This window comes from Cheilinus undulatus, linkage group 16, assembly GCF_018320785.1.
Source record: "Cheilinus undulatus linkage group 16, ASM1832078v1, whole genome shotgun sequence".
In the NCBI taxonomy this organism is placed as follows: domain Eukaryota; kingdom Metazoa; phylum Chordata; class Actinopteri; order Labriformes; family Labridae; genus Cheilinus; species Cheilinus undulatus.
In genome coordinates this window covers 44,262,928-44,285,948 of record NC_054880.1, presented here as the reverse complement: position 1 = coordinate 44,285,948, position 23,021 = coordinate 44,262,928, and the positions used below count along the sequence as shown (strand labels likewise).

The window sequence follows — 23,021 nt, the reverse complement described above, 5'->3', positions numbered from 1 at the left end:
AACCTAAAAAATGAAAATCATTTGTTTTTTCACATACATTTTAAAATACAGAAATTGCACAGCTGTATCCCTCAGATTTGTAAATGTAAAAAAGTTGCACAATATCCTTTGGAACCACAGGAAATGTATTTGTAGTCTGTACATAACTTGCTTTTTGAGATACAGTTAATTTTGTAACCTGTAAAAAAAGAGTCAGATGAGTAGTTGGACTCTTCATCCAACGCTGTAATTAGTTCAAAAGCTTTGCACAATCTCTGAAACTGTTTGGCACGACCAGGGTTTTGCAAATCCATAACTACATATGTGTGGAACGTGTAAAAGGTGTGTGTGATGGATGTCTGGTGTGTGTGGGTTGTGTGTCTGAGTGTTTTTGTAAAAAAGTAGGGGTGAAACGAGAGTGAGGGTGAGTATGTGTGCAGGTTAAGTTCTTCAACGTATTCCGTGGAAAAAAATACAACTCCCGGGAAAATACGCCACTTCCCCTTGTTGGGGTGGGAAGCCTATGAGGTAGGGACACTTAAGAATCATGTGACAGGTCATGCCCACAACGTGATGACATTTATTTCAATGTAGGAAGTGCTGCAAATACCCGTGGATTTTTGTTTTGTGCATTTTATTGTGTATTTTTACAAACCCATCACTGCAACAAAAAAGCGCTCTGAAACATGGTGAATGTGTGAAATGTTAGTGTGATGTTATGTCTATAGTCGCCATCGCTTTATTCCACGGTAGCTGCACACGTGCATCTTGGTCACCTATGTCACGTGTTTTGTTGCTCTGATTGGCCCGTAAAGATGTGACAGAAATTACACTTAGTATTGAAGGTTTCCCAGATGGATGTGTTAAAAATATCAATCTGGCATGTCAGGTTAAAAAATGGTCAGAAAGGGGCAAATGAGTGATAAGTGACTACAAAGGACAAAAAGCAACAAAAATGTGGTTGGCAAAAACAACTCAGAAAAAAGATTTTGAAAAGTGTAAGTCAGGGGGTGGATACGAAAAAATCCAAGGCACTGAACATCCCCCAGAAATGAGTTAAATCCATCAAGAGATGTGTAAATCTGCCTAGATCAGGCTGTCCTCGTGAGAGAGGACAGCAATACACCTATGACTACTATAAGGGAGGTACAAGCCAAAGAGACGGGAGAGACTCTGCAGACAACAACTGTTGGCCGGGTTCTTCACCAGTCAGAGCTTTATGGGAGAGTGGCAAAGAGAAAGACACTGTTGAAGAAAACTCAGATTCAGTCTGGACTAGAGTTCACCAACAGGCATGTGGGATACTCCATGGTCAAGAGGAAAAAAGTTGTTTGGTCTGATGAGACCAAAATGGAGCTTTCTGGCCATCAGACAAGACGCCAAACACACCATCCCGACTGTGAGGCATGGTAATGGCAGCATCATGCTGTGGGGATGCTTCTTAGCATCTGGCCCTGGAAGGCTTGTAGAGGTAGAGGGTAAAATGAAAGGGGCAAATTAAAGGAAAAAAGTAGGACAACCATATTCAGTCTGCAAGAGAACTACAATTTGGGAGTGGATTTATTTTTGTGCAAGATAATGACCCGAAGCATACAGCGCTACACAGAAATGGTTTAAAGACAACAAGGTGAATGTTCTGCAGTGGCCGAGTTAAATCCCAGACAACAATCCAATTGAAAATTAGTGACTAGATTTGATCGGCGCCCAATCCCTGTGCAACCTGACAGAGCTTGAACAGATTGGCAAAGAAGAAAGGAGACTCAGTGCTGTGAAAAACCACGCCCTCTGTGTTTAACCTACATGAGGAGCATGAGCTGTCACACTCCACATACAGTTTAGTAAGTCACCTCTAAAGTGCTGAATCACTGTGACTTTTCAGAAGTCATACACTGTATAAGAATGACAGGAGTAAGCAACAATTAAGCCGTAAATCACTTGTGCAATAATTCAAAACAACACACAAGAAACAAAGATAACGCCTACATTGGTTTCCACTCATATAGATTATATAAGTATGTTAATGTTTGCAGGAATTAAATAGCACGGTTAGAGCAAACAATGCCTGCAAATGCTCCCAGTATGTACTTTGTATAGTGAGCAGGTGGATTTTTATTTCTAATGAATATATTTATACAAAAATATAATAAAGAAATGCATGCACCTCTGCTCATGCATGTGGAAATAAGTACCTCAAAGATAATTTACATTCACATATGTTAACAGAAATGTTGACATGTTTAATTTGTACCTCTGAGTAACTGGGGAAGGGGACTGATGGGTTTGGATAGGGTATGAATGAGCTGAACTTCCTTAAGTCACAGAGCTGCTGATGACACAGAAATGGGACGGGACTAAATTCCACCAATCCAGACTCAGAGGGGCAGGGCTTGTTATAAAACCAGACACATTCAAACATTTCAGCTTCACCCTTCACTTCCTCCACAACCTCAGCTTCTGTAAGGATTAGCACTGCTCACCGAGAACCATGGCCAAGACCATGACTCTGCTGTGGGGCTCCGGCTCTCCTCCCTGCTGGAGGGTGATGATCGCTCTGGAGGAGAAGAAGCTGCAGGGGTACAACCAGAAACGGCTCTCCTTTGATAAAGGGGAGCACAAATCAGCAGAAGTAATGGCCATGAATCCCAGGGGACAGGTGAGTTTACTTTTCACCCTCCATTAACTACAAACAAGACAAAGATTTCAGCCTTTTTTTGGTTTTCTACAATATATAAATGCATATTTTTGCAATAATAACTCACTTTTCACTCAATTTTTCTTGAAGCTCCCAGCCTTCAAACATGGAGATAACATCCTGAATGAGTCCATTGCAGCCTGCATGTACCTGGAGGTAAGAACTTGGTCTGTAACAGTTGGTTCTGTTTCTACCAGTGTCTCCACTGATTTCACTAATAAAGATATCTTTAACAGCGCTTTGTATCATCCTGGTTCTTTTCTGCCCTTACAAACAGAACCAGTTTAAGTCACAGGGAGCTTGTTAAAGATATTTCACACCACGCTGGTTTCCACTGATGGAGCTTTATGCTCTGATAGCACCCAAAACTCAAATGATGGAGCGCTCCTCACCAGCATTGTTACAAGGTCACAAGTTTCCTCACTGCACCTCCACTGTTCTTGGTGTAACAGTCACAGTGAACTCTTAACCTCCTGAGACCTGAGCTGTTTTATGTATGCACTTACAGCTTTTCCCACTTATCTGGGATCAGTAGGGCCTCATAAGTTTAGAAGTTCATAGCTGTCTTTAAACAGGAATTAGTTTTTATCAAAAATAATGTCCACAAATATCAGCTGATGGACCACAAAGAATTGTTAAGCCCAAGCATGAACAAAGTTTCCACTCACTGTGGATTTCTTGGATATTTTCCATTCATTTATTCAATTTCCTAAAATTTAAAAAAATAATGACCTGAAAATTCCGTGAAAATTCTTACCATACTTTAAAAGTAGACCATAAAAAGTGTCCTAACATTTCCTCAGTCATTCCCTAAATGTTTCAGTAAAACTTTTCAAAAAGACTAAACATTCCTGTGAAAGAATCCCAAAAAACTGCATGCTATTTTTATCAAATCTTGAAGAAATGTCCCTATTGAGTTTATCAATTTCCCAAATATGTCCCTAAATATGTTCCCCAAAATTACACAAAAAAGAGGGTAAATTTCCCCAACCACCTACACATATTCCCTGATATTTTCCATTAAAATTCCTAAAAACACAGACACAGACAAATTCACCCAAATTTACAAATGAATTCCCCATATTTCATTGAAAATGAAGTAAAGTTCTCCAAAATTCAGTGCCTGAAAAATTCCAAATCATTCCCATGAAAATGCAGAAAAATGCAAGGCAAACTCCCCCAAATTTAAATTAAAGACTCTAAAATTTATAAACATATCCCAAAAATTCCCCAATATTTACACAAAACTCCAAAGTTTCAATTAAAATATTCCTGCCAAAATTTATTTCAATTTCCCCGAAATTACAATATATTCTCTAAATTTATAAGAAAAATTCTAGATAAATTCCCATGAAAATGGAACAAATACAAGGCTCATTTGCCCAAACCTCCAATGAAAGACTTTAAAATATAACATAACCCAAAAAATTCCATGAAAATAATTGAACATGCCCCCACCCCCAAATACCCCAATATTTACATAAAATTAAAATTTGTCTGCAAAAATGTTTTTCCAATTCCCCTAAATTACAATATGTTCTCTAAATTTGTATGAAAAATTCCAAATGAATTTAAAAAAGTCAAAATCCCATGAAAATGGAGAAAATACAAAGCTAATTTCTCCCAAATTCCAATAAAAATCTCTATTGACATGTCCCCAACATTTAAATAAAAATACCTGAAAATTGCCAAGCAAACTCCCCATTATATCCAAACAGACAAACTAGACTTTCTTATGAAAATTTATGAAAATGTCACTGCATTTTTTCCCAACATTTCAAGTAAATTACCTAAATACCAGTGGACACTCTGGTGAATTATCTAAAAAACATTTGTGACAAAAATTAATACTAAGGTGCATAGAAGCCAAAATGTATTTTCCTCAGATGTGCATGCAGAGGTTAGTGTTTGCTTTAATCCCTGAAGATTTTTACAAAGAAAAGGTTTAAATAATATTAAAGTAATCAGTTTCTGACATGTGCAATATGCAAAAGTGTCAGGGTCAAAAGTCCATGTGCATAACTCTGACACTTTGTATCCATGTTTGAAAAATTTGTGCGTAAAGAAATGCTTTGTATCCATATGTGAGTCTGAATCTAAAAGCTACGACTTCAAGCAGTCATGAATACGAATCTATGCATACGACCTTGAGTCCTTGGGTATGAAGCGAAAAGCGTTCAAATGACGTCACCGGGGTCACAGGCAGGTCATAGGGAGACTAATTGAGCCCCAGTTCCGCCAATCGCACATGCGCAATGATGTCTGACAACAGGGACGCTGCTGCTGCTGCTGCTAGCTCCGACTCGACATCACAGGTAAAGTAAATAACGTGATATTTTATCAACATTTTCAGTATTATTTTTATAAGACTTCATAATAATATAGATTTTTTAAACACATACAAGTTGTAGCATCAACCCACTAAAGTAAGCAAGCTAAGGTTTTCTCATATGAATAACGAGCGGCCAAGCTCTCGATGTGAAAGCGGGAGGTTCATAACGCTTTTCGCCTCGTACCCAAGGACTCGAGGTCATATGCGTAGAAATCAGATTCGTATTCCAGACTGCTTGAAGTCGTAGCTTTTAGATTCATACTCACATAAAAACACTCGTAATTTGGTGACTCATATATACAAAACCTTTTTTTTTGGTACAAAGCATTTATTCACGCACAAAGTTTTCAAACATGGATACAAAGTGTCAAAGTTATGCATACAGACTTTTGACAGCGATGGTACACCACAGTCCTAACAATGAGCACTGTGAATGCTATGGGTGAGGTAACAAAAACAGCTGACAGTAACAGCTTTCTTACATGCAGGACTCTGAGCACAGAACAGTGCAGGTAGTGAAGTAGGGGACCACGAGTGGACACAGAGCCTTAGACCTCCTCTGACACTTCAGGCTCTGTCTGTGAGCTGTGCTGGAGTCTTTCTTATGTTCCCGTCAGCTCAGCTGTCGTATTCAAGCTCATGGCTCATGTTTTGTAAACAGACTTGTGTCCACATTGGCTCTCGTTTGCTTGTTGGTCTTAAAACAGGGCTGATTGAGGCACACAGAACTTTACACCCTGTGCCCCTCTCAGTACCCAGATCAGCCCACTGGACCGCCTCATGCCTGTTTCTTTTTCTCAGCCAGTATCATCTACTACACCCGTAAGGTGCCGGAGTGTGAGAGACATGACTCAGCAGTGATGAGAAACAAAGAGTGTCTAAGAACGGAGCTCCAGCTGTGGGAGGGATACCTGGACCAGGTACAGCTACGTGAATGCTTCTTCAGACTTCTATGACGAATAACTGTCTGTACGATTGCACCACATTCTTTCACTTTCACTTTCTGAAGAGACTGATAAAATTCTCTTATCTGTATGGTAATCATGAAGTTACCAATAGTAGCTTAAGGGGTGCTTATAGCCTAGCGCTTATGTCTGAGAACTCCGTGTAAGGAGGCTGTTGTCCTCAAGGCAGATGGCCCAGGTTCAGGTCAGGTCAGTGGCTCCTTTCTGGACGTCATCCCCCTCTCTCTCCCCAGTGTCTGACAGTATCCACTGTCCTATTCTCTAAAGCAGGGGTTTTCAAAGTGTGGGAGAGTGACCCTTCCCTAAAAGAACAGATGCATGTGCCCCTCACCCCGACAGCTGTGAGGAAAAGCTGTGTAAAAAAGGAGGGATTATATTTCTCATCTGGCCCGGGAGCACCTTGGAATCCCTCAGGAGGAGCTGGAAAATGTTGCTGGGGAGAGAGATGTCTGGGTTGACTTGCTGCTGCCACTGCGACCCAACCCTGGATAAGTGGAAGAAATTGGATGGATGGATGGATGGGATGCTGAACAAACCAGAGGAAGTGACCAGGAATCAACCAAATAATTACAACTTTTTTTTCGTAAGCATTGTTTTACAGGCTTCAACACATTATGGATATGATGCACGAATAAAACATCTGCACCTATTTTGACTGATGTTTGGTTGCCTGCCTTTTTATTTTCATCTTAGACAAGAATAATGTAGTAATAATAGTAGTGTAGTAATAATAATGATAATAGTCATTTAAACTGTAGATTTATTTGTAAAAGTAGATAGACATTGTTCACTTTTCTTAAGAATAACTGGAAACGTATGCTTCTTTCTTCAGTCGCTGTAATGAGAGCTCTGGTTGTCAGATGTGTCACATGACTTGAGATAACTCTTGTGTTTTGTTTTCTAGTTGCCGTGCTGCTGCCTGACAGGAAAGAGCTTCTCCCTGGCTGATGTGGTCGTTTATCCAAGCATTGCTTATCTCTTCCGCTTTGGGTGCGTTTTAAAAAATGTCTGCTTGAAGAATTTGTGCATGTATTCCCCGGTTGGAACAGATTTGTAATGAGAGCCTCACACTGACTTGTCTTTATTCTGTAGGCTGTGTGCAGAGCGTTGGCCTAAAGTGGCCGCTTACTACGACTGTCTGAAAGACCGGCCGAACATCAAAGCCACCTGGCCTCCTACCTGGAGAGAGAACCCACAGGGACAGGACTTACTGAAGGATATCTGAAGCAGCTGACACCTGTAGGAGACCTGCTCCAGATGGGTCAAATGTCAGCAGTCCTTACTTTGCACTACACCAGCTGTTTTATTTTTAAGAATGTAGATTTGTTGTTACTACAGTTATTGATGTGGTGATTGTGATTTCCATCACAATAGAGACTTTTTTAAAATCCTGCATTAAAATCAATAAAGGTAAATATTGACTCTCAGCTTCAGATGCTTGCTGTAATCATCATGTTGTTCACCATAAAGCCCTCCTTGAGCCTAGTTCTGACAAAACGTCTGACAAAAGTCCCTCAAAGTCAGCCTAAAAGTTTTATGTTTTTATATAAAAGTCTGGAGAGGTAATGACCATGCACCTGTGTGCAGTTTTACCTGTGGAGAAGAAGGCTGTGCTGCTGTGATCAGTGAAGAGGAGATTGAAGAGGAAAGACAATGACAAATGTTTATGTTCAATAAAATATCATAAAACAAGTAGATGACTTCTGACTTGTCCACTTTACTGTCTGAGTCTTTCAAAGTAAAATCAGACATTAAGGAGCAGCGTTGCACGTACCTCCGTTCTTCCTACCTCTCTGCACTTCTTTATTTCTGACAGCAGAGGTCAGTCACTGTCATGCTGTGATGGGCTTCCTGTATGTGAGTCTGTGTCCCGGCTCATTCTGCTGTCACCCTTCTCTAATGTGCTCATGATGTCAGAAGTTTACTCTGTTGGATCTTTAGTTTGTAAAACAAGCAACACACAGACATCACGACAAAAAGATTAAAGTTTAAACAGTAAAATCTAGATGTACAGTAATTATGACCCTGTTTTGAACCCTGTTAATTTTTTATTTGCACAACCAAACCATGTTCTGAGTAGTTTGGTTGCCCAAACAGCATCCTAAAGGTTTGTTTGGGTGACTGTGGCTTGATAAGTGGAGTCAGTTGTCTCTCAACAGGATGATCTGGGGCCCTTTAACCTGACATGGATAAACCTGGACAACCTTCAATAGGCAGGAAAGGGTAGAGCCTGTAAAAAAAAAAAAATGTGGAGGGTGATCGGATGAATGTTGTCACATCTTTACGAGCAACAAAACATTCAGCGGCGTCGGTGCTACTGAGGTGCACATGTGCGCAGCTACCGAGGAATAAACTGCATAACACGAAGCATGGCGACTGTAGACATGTCAGTACTCGACTTTTGTCATTTTTGAAAAGAAAACAACTCACTGCTGTTCTTCGTTCTTCTTTTCATGAAGAAATGTTGTCAAGTTCTGATAAAACTGGCGCTTTAGCAGCATCCACGCTAATCTCTTTGCCATAACAGCACCGGCCTCTTGTTGCTGCTTTGCTCATATCATGACTCCGTCGCGCCCAAAAGTACTGCCCCTCGTCGCTGATTGGTCCTGTCACTTTCTAATCGAGCCCAAACGGTTAAGGCGGGAGCTTTGCACGATGCATTCGCCAGTGAGAAACAAGGAAACAGGCGAATCCATCTGCTTTTCGAGGTGAGGGGTCCTTACCATCCTGACAGACAGTAGTTCCATGCTGACTGGTCTTACTACAACTCCAGTTTCATGTTGGGGCGCTATAAAAATTCACATAAAAACAGAATGCAATGATTGTTGAATCTCATTAACTCGAATTTTATTCACAATAGAACATAAATAACATATCAGATGTTGAAACTGAGAAATTTAAACATTTCATGAAAAATATTAGCTCATTTTGAATTTGATAGCAGCAACACCTTTTGTTAAGTAATGCAAACCAGATACCGTCAGAGATGCGGGCTTTAACTGCATATAGAAAGGGTTTATGGCATTTGCAATTCATTGTATTCTGTTTTCATTCACTTTTTACACAGTGTCCCAACTTTTTTGGAATTGGGACTGTGCTAAATCACTCAATGTCCTGATTATTTTGAAAGAAAAGAAAAGCCTTAATAATTAAAATCCATTCTATTTAAAGTCATACTGACATGAAAGTTGAAGTAATGAGTTCATGGACACAAATCAAACTTCATTCACTATTGAGTAACAGTTTGATGATGCATTCAGGTACACATGGACTCTAAACACACCAAAGACCCTGCAACGTGAGCAGGGGGTTCATAGCAGGCCACAAAGTCTTTTGCACAGCCACAATAGCATCTTACACCATGCTAAATCTAGTGCTAACACTCTTAGCATGCTAACACTCTTAGCATGCTAATGTATGACTGTGTCTACTGAAAGAAAAACCTTTTCTAGTTGATATTAGTCAGTTGTTTCCATGTTTTGAAGCAGCAGGTCCTTGTTGAAGTGGGCATGATGCCAACTAATTGCAAAACGAGTCGACAGTCAGTAAAAACAGTTCAGAGGTACAAACACACAGACTGAGTAAACTGTCGACCTGTAGTTGCAGATCTTTGATGGTGTGGTGGATTAATCTCTCCAGGATTTAAAACTAAGAAGATGGACACTCATGTTGTTTTATTCGGCCTGCTCTGCCTGTTTGACCTCTGCATTGGTCAAGGTAAACACCAGATCATTTTTCTGCGTCTACTTTGACATACGTTAGTGATGTACTGATTCTTATTATGCTTGCTGCTAAACTGGTGCACATATGTGGTATAAATACTAACGAGCATTGGGTGAAAACATTCAAAGTAGGTGTTTTTATTTTTCAGGGGTTTTAAGATGTAATCCAGAGCTTCAGGAAAATCGGGATTACTTAGGAAAAAACATAATACTTCTCCCATCTCCTGATGTAAATCACTGTCAGCTGCTGTGCACCCAGCACCCGAACTGCCAATTCTTCTCCTATGTACGGGCAGACTCAAGCGACGAGGCTAAGTACGTCACTCTTTTTTTTTTTTTTTGTTGTTTTCAGCAGCGTGCCTACAAAAAAAAAAAAAAAAAAGTTATTTCCTAAAAGTCACATCAAGAATCTGGACTACTCTGACTTTATACTGAAAATGAGCGCCGTCGGTGCTTTAAGCCCATTTATAGTCTCTGCATGAACCAAGAGTACGACTTAGACCTCTTTATTAATTGTGTTGTGATGACATTTGTTATGCTTTGGCACTTCACAGTTAAACGTTGGTTGATGGATATATTTATGGATATTCTGCATAAATATTTTGCCTGCTTAACTTGTGTATTTGTCGACTGCCGGTTCATTCTACCTTCATTTTTTGCCAGCCGCTTCCACTGCAACCTCAGGACTGGTCTTAGGAAGAAGGTGAAACAACCTGGCGTCACCTCTGGGTTCTCTCTCAAAGCTTGCAGCCCAGACCCTGGTATGAATGCAACTATTTTAACTAAGAAGCTATAGAAAGGCTGGTATTGAAATGACTGAAATTAACTGTTTGTGTTTCAGAGCCTTGTCTGTCTCAGTTGTACCATGGAGTGAGCTTTAGTGGGGCAGATTACCAGACCTTGTTTACCTCGGACTATGAGAGCTGTCAGAGAGTCTGCACCAATGACCCTTACTGTCGATTCTTCACCTTTTTCAATGAAAGCTTTGAAACAGCAAAATACAGGTAAGAGGGGGGCTGAGTGGGTGTCCAGAAAGGTTTCTATTGTCAGGTTTATGATGATGTGAAGGCCGGTGATTTATCCAAAAGTGTGACTCCTTGAGATGTGCTTCCATACAGATAAATCCAATACAGGGAGCTTTGTTTGGTTGGAGCTATATCTCATATTTCCATGCTACTCTGACATCCAAGATGGGAAGCTTAAACATTGTTATCATAGTGTAGCGTTATATTCCTGGTCACCCGTCATAAAGAAGGTAAGCAACAGAACTGTGCAAATTTTGGAAACATCCAAGACTGCAATTTAAATAGAAAACCTCCACTCTAACTTTGCAAAGCAGATGGATTTGCTCATTTCCTTGTTTCTCACTGGTGAATCCATCTTGCGAAGCTCCCGTCTGAACCGTTTGGGTCCGGTTAGAAAGTGACAGGACCAATCAGTGACGATGGGCAGTACTTGCAGGCGCAGTGGAGTCGTGACATTAGCGAGCAGTAAAAAGAGGACGGTGCAATTACGGCAGAAGAGCTTAGCGTGGATGCTGCTAAAGTTTTATCAGAACTTGACAGCATTTCAGGAATATGCTAACCTGAAACGCCAGATCAACTCATACCCATTGCATGAACATATTTGACATTCATCAAAATTTTTTTGTAAGGGCAGGACTTTTCAGAAAATCTTCAGAAGGTAATTCGAGGAATGTTCTGTTAGATTCATGATGGCCTTTTAGAGTGACAAATAGCGTTGTGTGCATGTGCTACTCTGATACTAACAAGCTACCCCTGCCATGGCAGGGCTTCATCTAAAAATTGATGCACAGGGGACGTGCAAAAACACTGCTCTCTGCTGAGACAGGCCTAGTTCTGATTCAACTGCCGCTTTCCTACCGCGGCGGCAGCCCCTGGGTAAACCAGAAAACCCCACAGTGGCGATAGCAAGCCCGTGCTGAAGCAGACCGAGAGAAGAGTGAAAACATCTTTTCTTTAACCAAAAAGCTTTCAGTGTTGCTCTCTGCCCTTGTTTTAACAAAGTTCTGACAAAACTGCCACTGTGGCTAATTCCAAGATAATCACTCCACTAGCAGCCGCTGCAAACAAGCATTCACACAAGTAACCCCTTCCCCCATAAGACATACTCAAGCCGAAGCAGGTCGGCAGAAGAGCGAAAACATCTTTCAAAACCTGAAAAGCTTAAAGTGTTGGTCTTATTCTTTATTTCATACAGAAATGTGCTAACCTTGCAAAGCAGATGGATGCGCCTGTTTCCTTGTTTCTCACTGGTGAATCCATCTTGCAAAGCTCCCATCTGAACAGTTTGGGCCCAGTTAGAAAGTGACAGGACCAATCAGCAACAATGGCAGTACTTGCAGGCGCAGGGGGAGTCGTGATGTAAGCAAGCAGCAACATGAGGCCGGTGCAATTATGACCCAATGCTAACGCTTTATTCAAGGTATTAACCCGTGGAGGCAGCCATTACCGCCGGCTTTCAGTATAACTAAACCTGTAGTGCAACTCTGTGTGTATGGCTCTGAAAGTAGAGTCACTCACCCACTCAGACACATACATAGCCATGTGTAGGGCTGTCCTCCGTGGTCAGCCAAAAATAGAGATACTGGAGGCTCAACTACCCTCTACTGTCAGTCATTTCACTGAGCAGGATATCATAATAAAACCTGGCCCTTTCTTAAGCTCACTAGGTTTGATTTTACTGTTATCAATACGGATATGAGATGCATATTATCAGCTAACTGTAATTTTAACTTCAATAACCATTTTTCTCTGTTTGTAGATATAAGTGCCACCTCAAATACAACTGGAACATACCAAGGACTCCTTTTGTAAAGAAACTGTCCGGTTTAGTGTCTGGATACTCCCAGAAATTAATCATTGCACAGCCTGTCACAGGTAAAAACATGGATATAGCACTCTGTCGACTGTTTTTCTTGTTCTGCTTTTTATTACTGTTGTTTGTGTGTTGACAGCATGTGAGGTCCAGTTATTCACTAACGCTGAGATCCTTGGAAACCACACCAGACACCTGCTCACTGCCTCTCCTGAACACTGCCATGCTCTGTGCACTGCACACCCACAATGCACCTACTTTGTGTATGACAGGTAGCTGATTCTGCTTTGTGGTCATAGTAGTGAAGATTTCTGCTAAATATGAATGCTGTAAAGTAAAATTCATTATGACTCAACATGACCTTTCTGGCATAACAAGTATTTTAATGTGGTCTCTTATGTGAGTCAGGCAACAATGTGCAACAACAGAATCATCACTGGGTCTAGTTGTTAATAGCTTTTTTCCTAGAAAGCTCTTCTGTTAGTCGTCCCCTTTTTTTGTATCTGCTGTTTCCTCTTTATTTGTTGCTGACAGTACATACATTATATTAACACATGTTTCATGTTTTTTAATGTTAAAAGTGAGGACTACAAGTGTTACCTAAAGGACGATCCCAATGAAATGGTGATGAGAGCCAAAGATGGAGTCACATCTGGGATATCTGCAAGCTTCTGTCAGCATGAAAACAGTACGTCTCACAAGAAGAAAAGTAAAAATGGAGAAACGGGGCTGCTGGGGCTCAGGAGTAGAGCTGCCCAAATCTTACAGTCACAGAACCACAAAATGCTCCCATGGCGAGATACTGATGGATATATAACCTAGGATTGATCAGTGTCTGAATGGGCACAAATGGGATATGCTATAATGTATGGATGCTTTACATAGCATTAATCTGTGTTTTTATAGTTGAAAATGTGACTAGCTAACACTAATGATTGCTTTGCATAGGACTGATCAGTGTATGAATGGATGTGAATGGTATAAGCTAAAACTGATGGATACTTAACATAGCGTTTATCAGTATGGATGGGCATGAATGAGATTAGCCAACACTGATAGCACTTTTAAAACATGGGTTTACAAAGTGCTTTGACATGTGCAGAAGCAAACAGAAGAGCAAAGAAACAAACCCAAACAATAGACAAGAAGACAAAAACGTGACATGCACACAACATAAATGGAAAAAAAGGCAGTAAAATGTAATAAAGGGGGAGAGAGGCAGCGATAAACCCAGAGCAGAGCAGGACTACAGAGTGACATTGATTAAGTCAGATATTGCATAAAGGAGGAGCTGGGGTGGAGGAGTGTTGCAAAAAGCAGCTTGCAGAGGGATCAGTAAATCATAGCCAGGGTAAAGCCATGTAAATATGGGAGCAATTAGCCTATAGCATGCTTAGAGCAAATCAGGTGAAAATATACAGATAAAAAAATAATGGTTGACTATTAAATTTGACATTTAAAGCCTACTGTATGTATCTGGGAACCTCAACCTTTTCAGCCCTTGACCCCCAAAATAAAGGTGCCAGAGACCAGGGACCCCCACTGTACCTGAAGGTTGTTAAAAACAGCCATGAACAGTCAAGAATAGTCATGTGCAGACAAGGCTGCCCATTAGCCCATTAAAAAGATTCTGTTCAGGAATGCGCATGGGCACGTGAACTTCAGGCCACCTGTAGAGTAGTTTCCTGCCTCAGTCTGCCCTGTGCTTCCACTAAAGCTTGATAGGTTTAGTGATTGCTTTTTCATAAAGACTGAAAAATCAGATGAATCCAAATTGTTGACAAAAAATGCATGAGATAACCACGTAAGTATGAATGTATATTCAGAAGGCTTATCTTGTTGATTTCTATATTAACAGACTGGGCGAAGAAAACTACAGCAGGAGTTGATTTCTGGGGTGCTGACCTTGACGACTTGTTAGCGGATGATGCAGAGGGATGTCAAAGGGCGTGCACTGAGAATCCTCACTGCCAGTTCTTCTCTTACGTCACTAAAACATTTTCTAACCGCAATTTACGGTATGTCCGTCCCTTAAGCATGAATGCAGGTGTTTTAAAAAATAACCTCAGTTTGTCAAAGAGACGGGAGACTGCATTAGATGACAATACTGTTTAATATTTATAATTTTTTTTTTTTTACCATAAATTAAGAACATATATGTCTAATAAGAATATTTTGACAAGTGTGTTTCTGTTTTCATATAAAATGTCTGAATTTTTATGTTTTGTTTTTTTTTGTTGTTGTTGTTCCAGGAGAATTTGTTACCTGAAGAGTTCCATCACCTTGCCTGTTCCTTATGATGTCAGTAACCTGGCCAATGCCGTGTCTGGATTCTCCCTCCGGAGCTGTGCATTGAGCACCATACCTGAAGTACAAGTACCCGGGTCCTCTACCTAAGCCTCACTGAAATACGTGGATCCCAAATTAAAACCGCAGAATGTTTCTAGTCATCCCAAGCGCTTTTTACCCTTGTCTATTACGTTTTTAATGAGTACTGCAAATAAAGGTAGACAAAGTGGCATGTATGGATCTTTGCCTGTTTATAAGAAAAATGTAAAAAGGGTATGCATATTAAAATGTTAATAAAAGGAAAACAAACACAGGTAAAAAGAAACATTTATTTACACACTTTAAGTTTATTCGAAAAGAAAATACTTATCATGTACACAATTATTTTTGAGGTTCATAGTGAAACTTTGAAAAGGAATCAACATTCCCACTAAAATCTCCAATAGAAAGCATCTGGGAAGGACAGGATGCCAGAGCAACAAAACACGTGACGTAGCCGCCAGCGAACTGGGCCCCTACCGAACGAGTAAACTCCGTCAGTGGAGGCAGCCATTACCTCCAGCATTCAGTACAAGCAAATGCAACTCTGTTATGTTAGGGCCCTCAGAGTAGCATCACTCACTCAGTCAGACACGAACAGAGCCATCAGTAGGGCTGACCTCAGCCCAAAAATCCTAAGTCATACTTATGAGATAAAAAAAATCATAATTGTGAGATAAAAAGATAAAATTAAAAGATAAAGAGTACTAGCTATGACATAAAAAATCATAATTATGAGGTAAACAGTCAATTATAAGATTCAAAGTCAAAATTTTGACTTTATCATTTAATCTAAAAAATTTAGATTTTTATGTCATAATTATGACTTTGTCTCATAATTTTGGCTTTTTATCTCATTATTTAGATTTTTTTATCTCAAATTTTTTTAATAACTTTTTAGCTAATAATTTTGACTTTTAATGCCATAATTTTTTTTCATAATTATGAATTTTTATCTCACACTTTTGATTTTTTATCTAATAATTTTCATCCCATGATTTCAATTTTTTATCTTGTAATATTATTTCATGATGTTAATTTTTTATCATATAATTTTTATCTCATTATTATTCCTTTTTAAAAAATAATTTAGATTTTTTTCTCATAAATTTTATGTCATAATTATAACTTTCTATCTCATCATTTTAAGCTCATAATGACGTATTTTTATCTCATAATAATGACTTCTTATCTTATAAATTTTATCTTAGAATTTGATTTTTTATCTCAAAATTTTTTATTCCATAATTTTGACATTTCATCTGATAATTATGACTTTTATCTTGTAATTTGTATCTCATAATTATGACTCAGGGTCTCAAAATCACGTCTTTTAACTCATCATTTTTGTCTCAATTTTCATTTTTATCTCATTCTTATAACCTCATTATTTTGACTTTTTATCTGATAATTATGTCTTTTTATCTTATAATTTTTATCTCATGATTATGAATTTTTATCTCATCTTTTTATCTCATAAGTATGACTTTTTATCTCATAACTTTTATCTCATAATTTTTATCTCATAATTTTTATCTCATAATTATGACTTTTTATCTCATAATTTTTATCTCATAATTTTTATCTCATAATTTTTATCTCATAATTATGACTTTTTATCTCATAATTTTTATCTCATAATTATGAATTTTTATCTCATAATTTTTATCTCATAATTATGACTTTTTATCTCATAATTTTTATCTCATAATTCTTATCTCATAATTATGACTTTTTATCTCATAATTTTTATCTCATAATTTTTATCTCATAATTATGACTTTTTATCTCATAATTTTTATCTCATAATTATGACTTTTTTTCTCATAATTTTTATCTCATAATTATGAATTTTTATCTCATAATTTTTATCTCATAATTATGACTTTTTATCTCATAATTTTTATCTCATAATTCTTATCTCATAATTATGACTTTTTATCTCATAATTTTTATCTCATAATTCTTATCTCATAATTATGACTTTTTATCTCATAATTTTTATCTCATAATTCTTATCTCATAATTATGACTTTTTATCTCATAATTTTTATCTCATAATTTTTATCTCATAATTTTTATCTCATAATTATGACTTTTTTCTCATAATTTTTATCTCATAATTATGACTTTTTTTCTCATAATTTTTATCTCATAATTATGAATTTTTATCTCATAATTTTTATCTCATAATTATGACTTTTTATCTCATAATTTTTATCTCATAATTTTTATCTCATAATTATGACTTTTTATCTCATAATTTTTATCTCATAATTTTTATCTCATAATTATGACTTTTTTTCTCTTAATTTTTATCTCATAATTATGACTCAGGGTCTTTTTTTATTGCATAACTTCCACATTTTCATTTTTTTAATGGCGTAATTGGGCTTCCATATACATAAGTATATTTTGCATAATAGCTGACCTTTAAACTTTAATCCCTTGAGACACATTCACTGCAGTCAGATGAGCCCCATTTCACTGATTGTGAGACTAGTAGCACCAGTTGGCTGGACGTCAGTTGAATTAGGTCAGTCACTTTAAAGGGGCCGAATATTTATGCAGTCACTTATTTTAAATTACATTTTTTATGTAATTGACATTACTTTGTAGAAATCTGTTTTCACTTTGACATCAAAGAGGTTTTTCTTGGTCCAAAAAAGTAAAATTATATTGACTGATGAAGGTGAATTCTTTTTACAGACACTGAACTTTGTCTTAAAGGCTAAAATTAAATTGTTTCTGCTGATTGAAGTTCAGAAAGTTAAGACACTGCTCCATTCTCACTGATACTCCCTCTCTCTTTCTGTAATTAATCAAAGCAAATATGAATTTATTTCTACCATCAAAAAGAGAAGTTTCCCGTATGGAAGTGCTCTGAAGATGATTCTTGGGTCTTTAGCACAGAAGAATATTTAAAAGATTCCTATTTTTGCTCCAGGCACTAAGAAATGCTAATAAAGTTTCAGCACAGAAGCACTGATTGGTCTATTAACAAGTCAGAGGAGCTTTCTCCTTCCTGTTTTCACTTTTTCATCGCCTGCCTCCTCTCTGCTGAACCCTCCTCTTCCTCATTCAGCCTGAGCCACAGCGCCCGTCTAATCCATACACACTTGCCCCACATAAACAGTCAAACAAACACACACTTCCCTCTTTCTTTCTCCATCGCTCCGTTCCCTCCTTCCTCTCTCCTCCCCTCCCGCCTCGTCTCCCCTCCCCCGTGGGAAACGCGGAGCAGTGTGACTGTGGTTGTCCTTCCTGGAAGCTGTGGTGGTGACTCTGGCTCCTCCGCTCAGAGGCTAGAATAGTGCCAGCCAGCCAGTGTCTGTGTGTACGCACGCACCCTCCACAAACATTCCACCACCATACCGTCCGTCCGACCGCCGTCCGGCCTCGCACGAGAGCCACGCCGCCACCGCGGTTCAGTCCTGACGCCAGCCCAGAAGACTCACATTACACGCACACACTCACATAAGACATAAACAAAACACTCACAAACACGGGGCAGCCAGCGCATGAGGCCGGCTTAAGCAACACACAAGCACACTCACTCGAATAAACAATGTGCACTTTGCGGAGCACACACATATTTGGACCACAGACCACAGACATTGCATCCTGAAGTAGATCAAAGTGTTCCCCGGCAGTAAACACACAGGCTCTTCTCTGCCCTCTCATCCCCGCTGAGCTGTTTTGGTGAGGCACGGCACAATTATTCCGATCTTCTTAGGAAACGGCGCGTTGCAACTGTCATTCATCATTGTTTGGGGGTTTTCTCCTGCGCCATCTACGTGCTGGCCCTCAATCTGTGATTCACACTTTTTCTCTCTCCGTCCTCAGTCCCTCTCATCCTTCCTGAATGCTAGAAAGACCAGCCATGGGTGGCACAGGATATACCCAAGTTCAAACATGGCCAAGTATGAACAGAAGTTCTTACTTGGCAGGGAGTGTACACTTTAATGACATTTAAGGTTTTCAACAGCAAAGACACCCTAAAAACCTGTTTATTATTGAATACAGGTGTTTCCATCAGACCCACAGGTGTATAAAATCATCACCTAGCCATGCAGTCTCCATTTGCAAACATTTGTGATCCTAAATGAGTCGTTCTGAAGAGCTCAGTGGTTCTGTGATGGATGCCACCTTTGCAATAAGACGGTTCATGAGATTTCCTTCTGGATCTTCCACAGTCAACTGTAAGTGATATTATTAGAAAGTGGAAGCGTTTAGGAACAACAGCAACTCAGAAGTCAGAACAGAACAGAAGTGGAACACCATGTGAAATCACCGAGCTGGGATAACGACTGCTAAGGTGCATGGTGCATAAAAGTCACCAACGCCCTTCTGATTCCATTCCTGAAGAGCTCTGAACTTCTACTGGCATTGAGCTAGACCCCTTAATTCTAGTGAAGGGCAACCCTTATGGGTCAACAGTCATGCTGGCAGGATTTCATCAACCCCTGTTTTTGACACAATAGTATTAAAACAAAGCTACATTTAGCATAGCAATCACTTGGTGTGGAAAGCATGAATTTTAAGCTTGCTTTTAGTTTTTGTTTGATATCAATAGGCCAAGTAAAACAGGAAATATGATCATTTGAATGTACATCCATCCATTTTCTATACCACTTATCCCGTTTGGGGTCGCAGGGGGCTGGAGCCTATCCCAGCTGTCATTGGGCGAGAGGCAGGGTATACCCTGGACTGGTCACCAGTCAATCACAGGGCTGACATATAGAGACAGACAACCAGGCATGCTCACATTCACACCTACAGCCAATTTAGAGTCAACAATTAACCTAACGAGCATGTTTTTGGTGGTGGGAGGAAGCCGGAGTACCTGCAGAGAACATGCAAACTCTGCACAGAAAGGCCCTGACTGGGAAGCAAACCAGGGACCTTCTTGCCGTGAGGCAACAGCGCTAACCCCTGCGCCGCGGTGCAGCCCATCATTTGAACTTGATATAAAAATGTATTTTACACATAGGATATACATACACATACACATAGAGCAGTGGTTCCTAACCTTTTTTCCATTGAGCCCCCACGACCAACATGAAAAAAAGTGACTTGTTGCTGTGGAAAATACACATTAATTTGAATTGTTTTCAACATTTAAAGCCAAACAAAATAGCCAAAAGACAAGTGTTACTACCAAAAGAATTTGTATGAAGCACTCATGTATGTTATGAATTTAGATGTCCATCATTATAGATGCAGCTGCCACTGCAGAAACATCAATCAAGTTTATATATATATATACTATGTGCAAATCTAATTCAGACATCCTCGGAGCAGACAGAGCCTCACGACCACCCGAGATCTTTAGCGGCCCCCCCCCAGACAAGAAGCACACTAGTATTTCTGTGATTTGGCATTGTAAACACATACTTATTATTGTCATCTTGATTAAAGTTGCAGTTTTTGGTATCAATTTTCCACATAAGGCTCTTTAAGAGTGCAGTTTTCCTCGCTTAGGATCAGTTTTCGACATGTTTTTGATGAAACACGACACAGCATATTAGCATCAAACTCAGTGACGGACATCAAGAGCGCTCCAGAAATATGTAACTAAAATATCTCAATCGCCCCCTTGTGGCTGTCTGGAGAAGCCCCTGACTGCAGACCGCAGATCAGGCGGCGCTCAACGTTCGGGCGTTTGAGTCCACCCATCTCAACGTTCCATAAACCAATCGCGTTCAGTCTGGGTACATACAACTTCACTTCATTTTGCAACTGCTTTTTTACCCTGTCTCCCGCTCGACTCCCAAGTCCTCTACTTGTGCATATCCAAACCTGGTTGGTTTGATCCAAAGACACTGCATGAGATCCTCTCTGCAGGTTACACAGACAGGTAGCTGTGTGTCACTCGTTGCTGAAGAGTTTATTAGAGCATCAGCTCTTTTTAAAAAACATGTTAACATGATATGTGATGAGTTATACGGGTTGGTTAAAGAGTTTATTTATCCTGTGGTTTAGCCCTGTTCTCGCTATCTAACATAAGTTCTGACATGCTGTAACGTAGCATCCTCTAATATTCATAAGGAGAGGTCAGAGCTGCGCGAATCTTAAAAGTAAGGAGGCTGACTGTTACTATCATGACTGACTTTCATAAAAAGCATCTTGTCTACAACCATCTACTCCGGACCATATCCAGCTCATAGATCCAGCTGTCTTCCTCGTCCCTCCCCTCATCCATGAACAGCTGAAACCTCGTTTCTGTCTCTCCCCCACTCTTCCAAAAAAAACAAAAAAATCTCCTAATCAGCTAAACGCCTAAATTTCTATCCCACTCATCTACATAAGCTGCAAATCAGTAAATACTTTTCTAAATACTGCAAATCAGTAAATATCTTTCTAAAACTGCTAACAACATTGAGCTTCAACTCAGCCAATGGAATGGCGTTGAGCTCCGCCCCCCGAACTCAACTCGGCCAATAATAATGCCGACATTAAGCAGTGTTGAGCTCCACCCTGATCTGTCTGCAGTATAGGTGAAAGGGACTGAGCTCACTGTTAAAGCCTTAAAGTTCCCTCTATGGGATGGTGTTATACCACTTGTTGGCCTTGTGCACTCACATAATCCATTCCCAACTATGATATGTAGTATAGAACACTTTAAAAATGGCAGGACCTTATGTAACCCATAACAGTGTTCTGATTTGTCACATGACTCTCTGGAAGTCATCTTGAACCTTTTTTGTGCAGACATTCTCACACGAAACAGCTCGGCCATTTGCTGCAAAAGAACTGCTAGAAATATACTTTCCAGATATTTCTGAGGCTGAAAGAAATGGGTACCTAATTATTGGTGGGTAAAGTTTAATTTCTAGTTGTTTAATGTTGCTTTTTTGATTAATAAATAATGGAAAATGGCTAAAATATACATGTAGCTGTGAGGCAACACCGTACCACTATGGAAAACTGCAAACACTGTTTCATTATGGATTCACAAGGATACTGTTGCATTTTGGTATTAAATCTGTGATAACTGAAATGAGAACGAGGAGCAGGACAGTGAGGGTAAATGTACAGCAATGAGTAATACCAGTATACAGTAAGATAGACTGTAAGATGCATACATAATCACAATCACACACATCATAACATATGGAATACTAGTCATATGATTAAATTGTGTCATTGTTTTTTTTGTACGCATTAAGGTTTCAAGATTTATCACAAGCGTTAACTCATGAATGTTAACAGCCCTAATAACTAATTATTTTCCGAATATTTTCACAGCATACAAAGGACTTTTTATTTGTTTTTCAGTTCTCCTACACTTAGCAACAAAAAGGGCCAAGGACCTGAAGTGGGAAAATCTCCACGAACATTCCCACAAGGCAACATTCAGTCATGAAATACTGGAGTATGATAATATCAAAAATAGTTTGTTTCATACTAAAGTTCAAATAACATGAATTGCAACCTGTTGCAGCTACTTTGCATTTTTAATATGCTTTAAGAAAAAAATCTATTCAGCCTTTAAATGATATTGTTTCTTGTTCATTCCACACCATTATGGGCCAGTGTTGCCTTCAGGCAGGGGTGTCAAACTCAGTTTAGATTCTGAATTAAGGTCTAACCTGATGACCTAACAGGGTCCACATTGTTTATTTAGTGTATTTTATGACCACAAATATTTTTTTTCCACCTGGCATCATATTGCCTACCATAGAGGGTTCATTTTGGACAAAATCAACCCTCAAAATTGGACAAAAATGTTGATTTTATATTCCGTTTATTTCAGTAGCTGGTCTGAATGATTCTATGAAAATGGAGTTGATGACCCCTGCTTTGCAGAATGAGTAGGCCCAAATTCCCACAGATACACTCCACAATCTTGTGGAATGCCTTTCAAGAAGAGTGGAGGCTGTCAGAGCTGCAAAAGGGGGACCAACTCCATATCAAAGTGCATGTATTTGCATTACAGTCCTTTAGTTGTAATGGTCAGGTGTCCAAATGCTTATTTTATCTTAGAGTGTAATTTCAACTGCCATAGTCTTTCTACTGTGAAGAAACAAGGCCTTACAGCTGTCGTTGATCAGTGTTGGGTTTTCGCCTTAGTTGCCCTTGATCAGCACCACAGAGCGGCACATTCATCCTGACTGATAACAACCTAAAACCTGCTTAGTGTGGTTTAAGTACCTCCGCCA

The 23,021-nt window shown here is 39.3% G+C and overlaps 1 protein-coding gene and 1 pseudogene across 1 annotated transcript; both read left to right on the top strand.

The window, feature by feature from the left end:
* The first annotated feature begins 2,464 nt into the window (after nt 1–2,464).
* Nucleotides 2,465–7,252, top strand: LOC121524072 (annotated as a pseudogene).
* Nucleotides 7,253–9,545: 2,293 nt separating this feature from the next.
* On the top strand, nt 9,546–15,126 carry LOC121524384 (coagulation factor XI-like). Its single transcript, XM_041809745.1, has 9 exons — nt 9,546–9,685; nt 9,840–10,005; nt 10,354–10,451; nt 10,532–10,694; nt 12,475–12,590; nt 12,668–12,800; nt 13,110–13,216; nt 14,387–14,546; nt 14,781–15,126. The coding sequence occupies exons 1-9, from the start codon at nt 9,625–9,627 to the stop codon at nt 14,923–14,925; spliced, it is 1,149 nt and encodes a 382-aa protein (XP_041665679.1). The 5' UTR covers nt 9,546–9,624; the 3' UTR covers nt 14,926–15,126.
* The last annotated feature ends 7,895 nt before the right edge of the window (nt 15,127–23,021 follow it).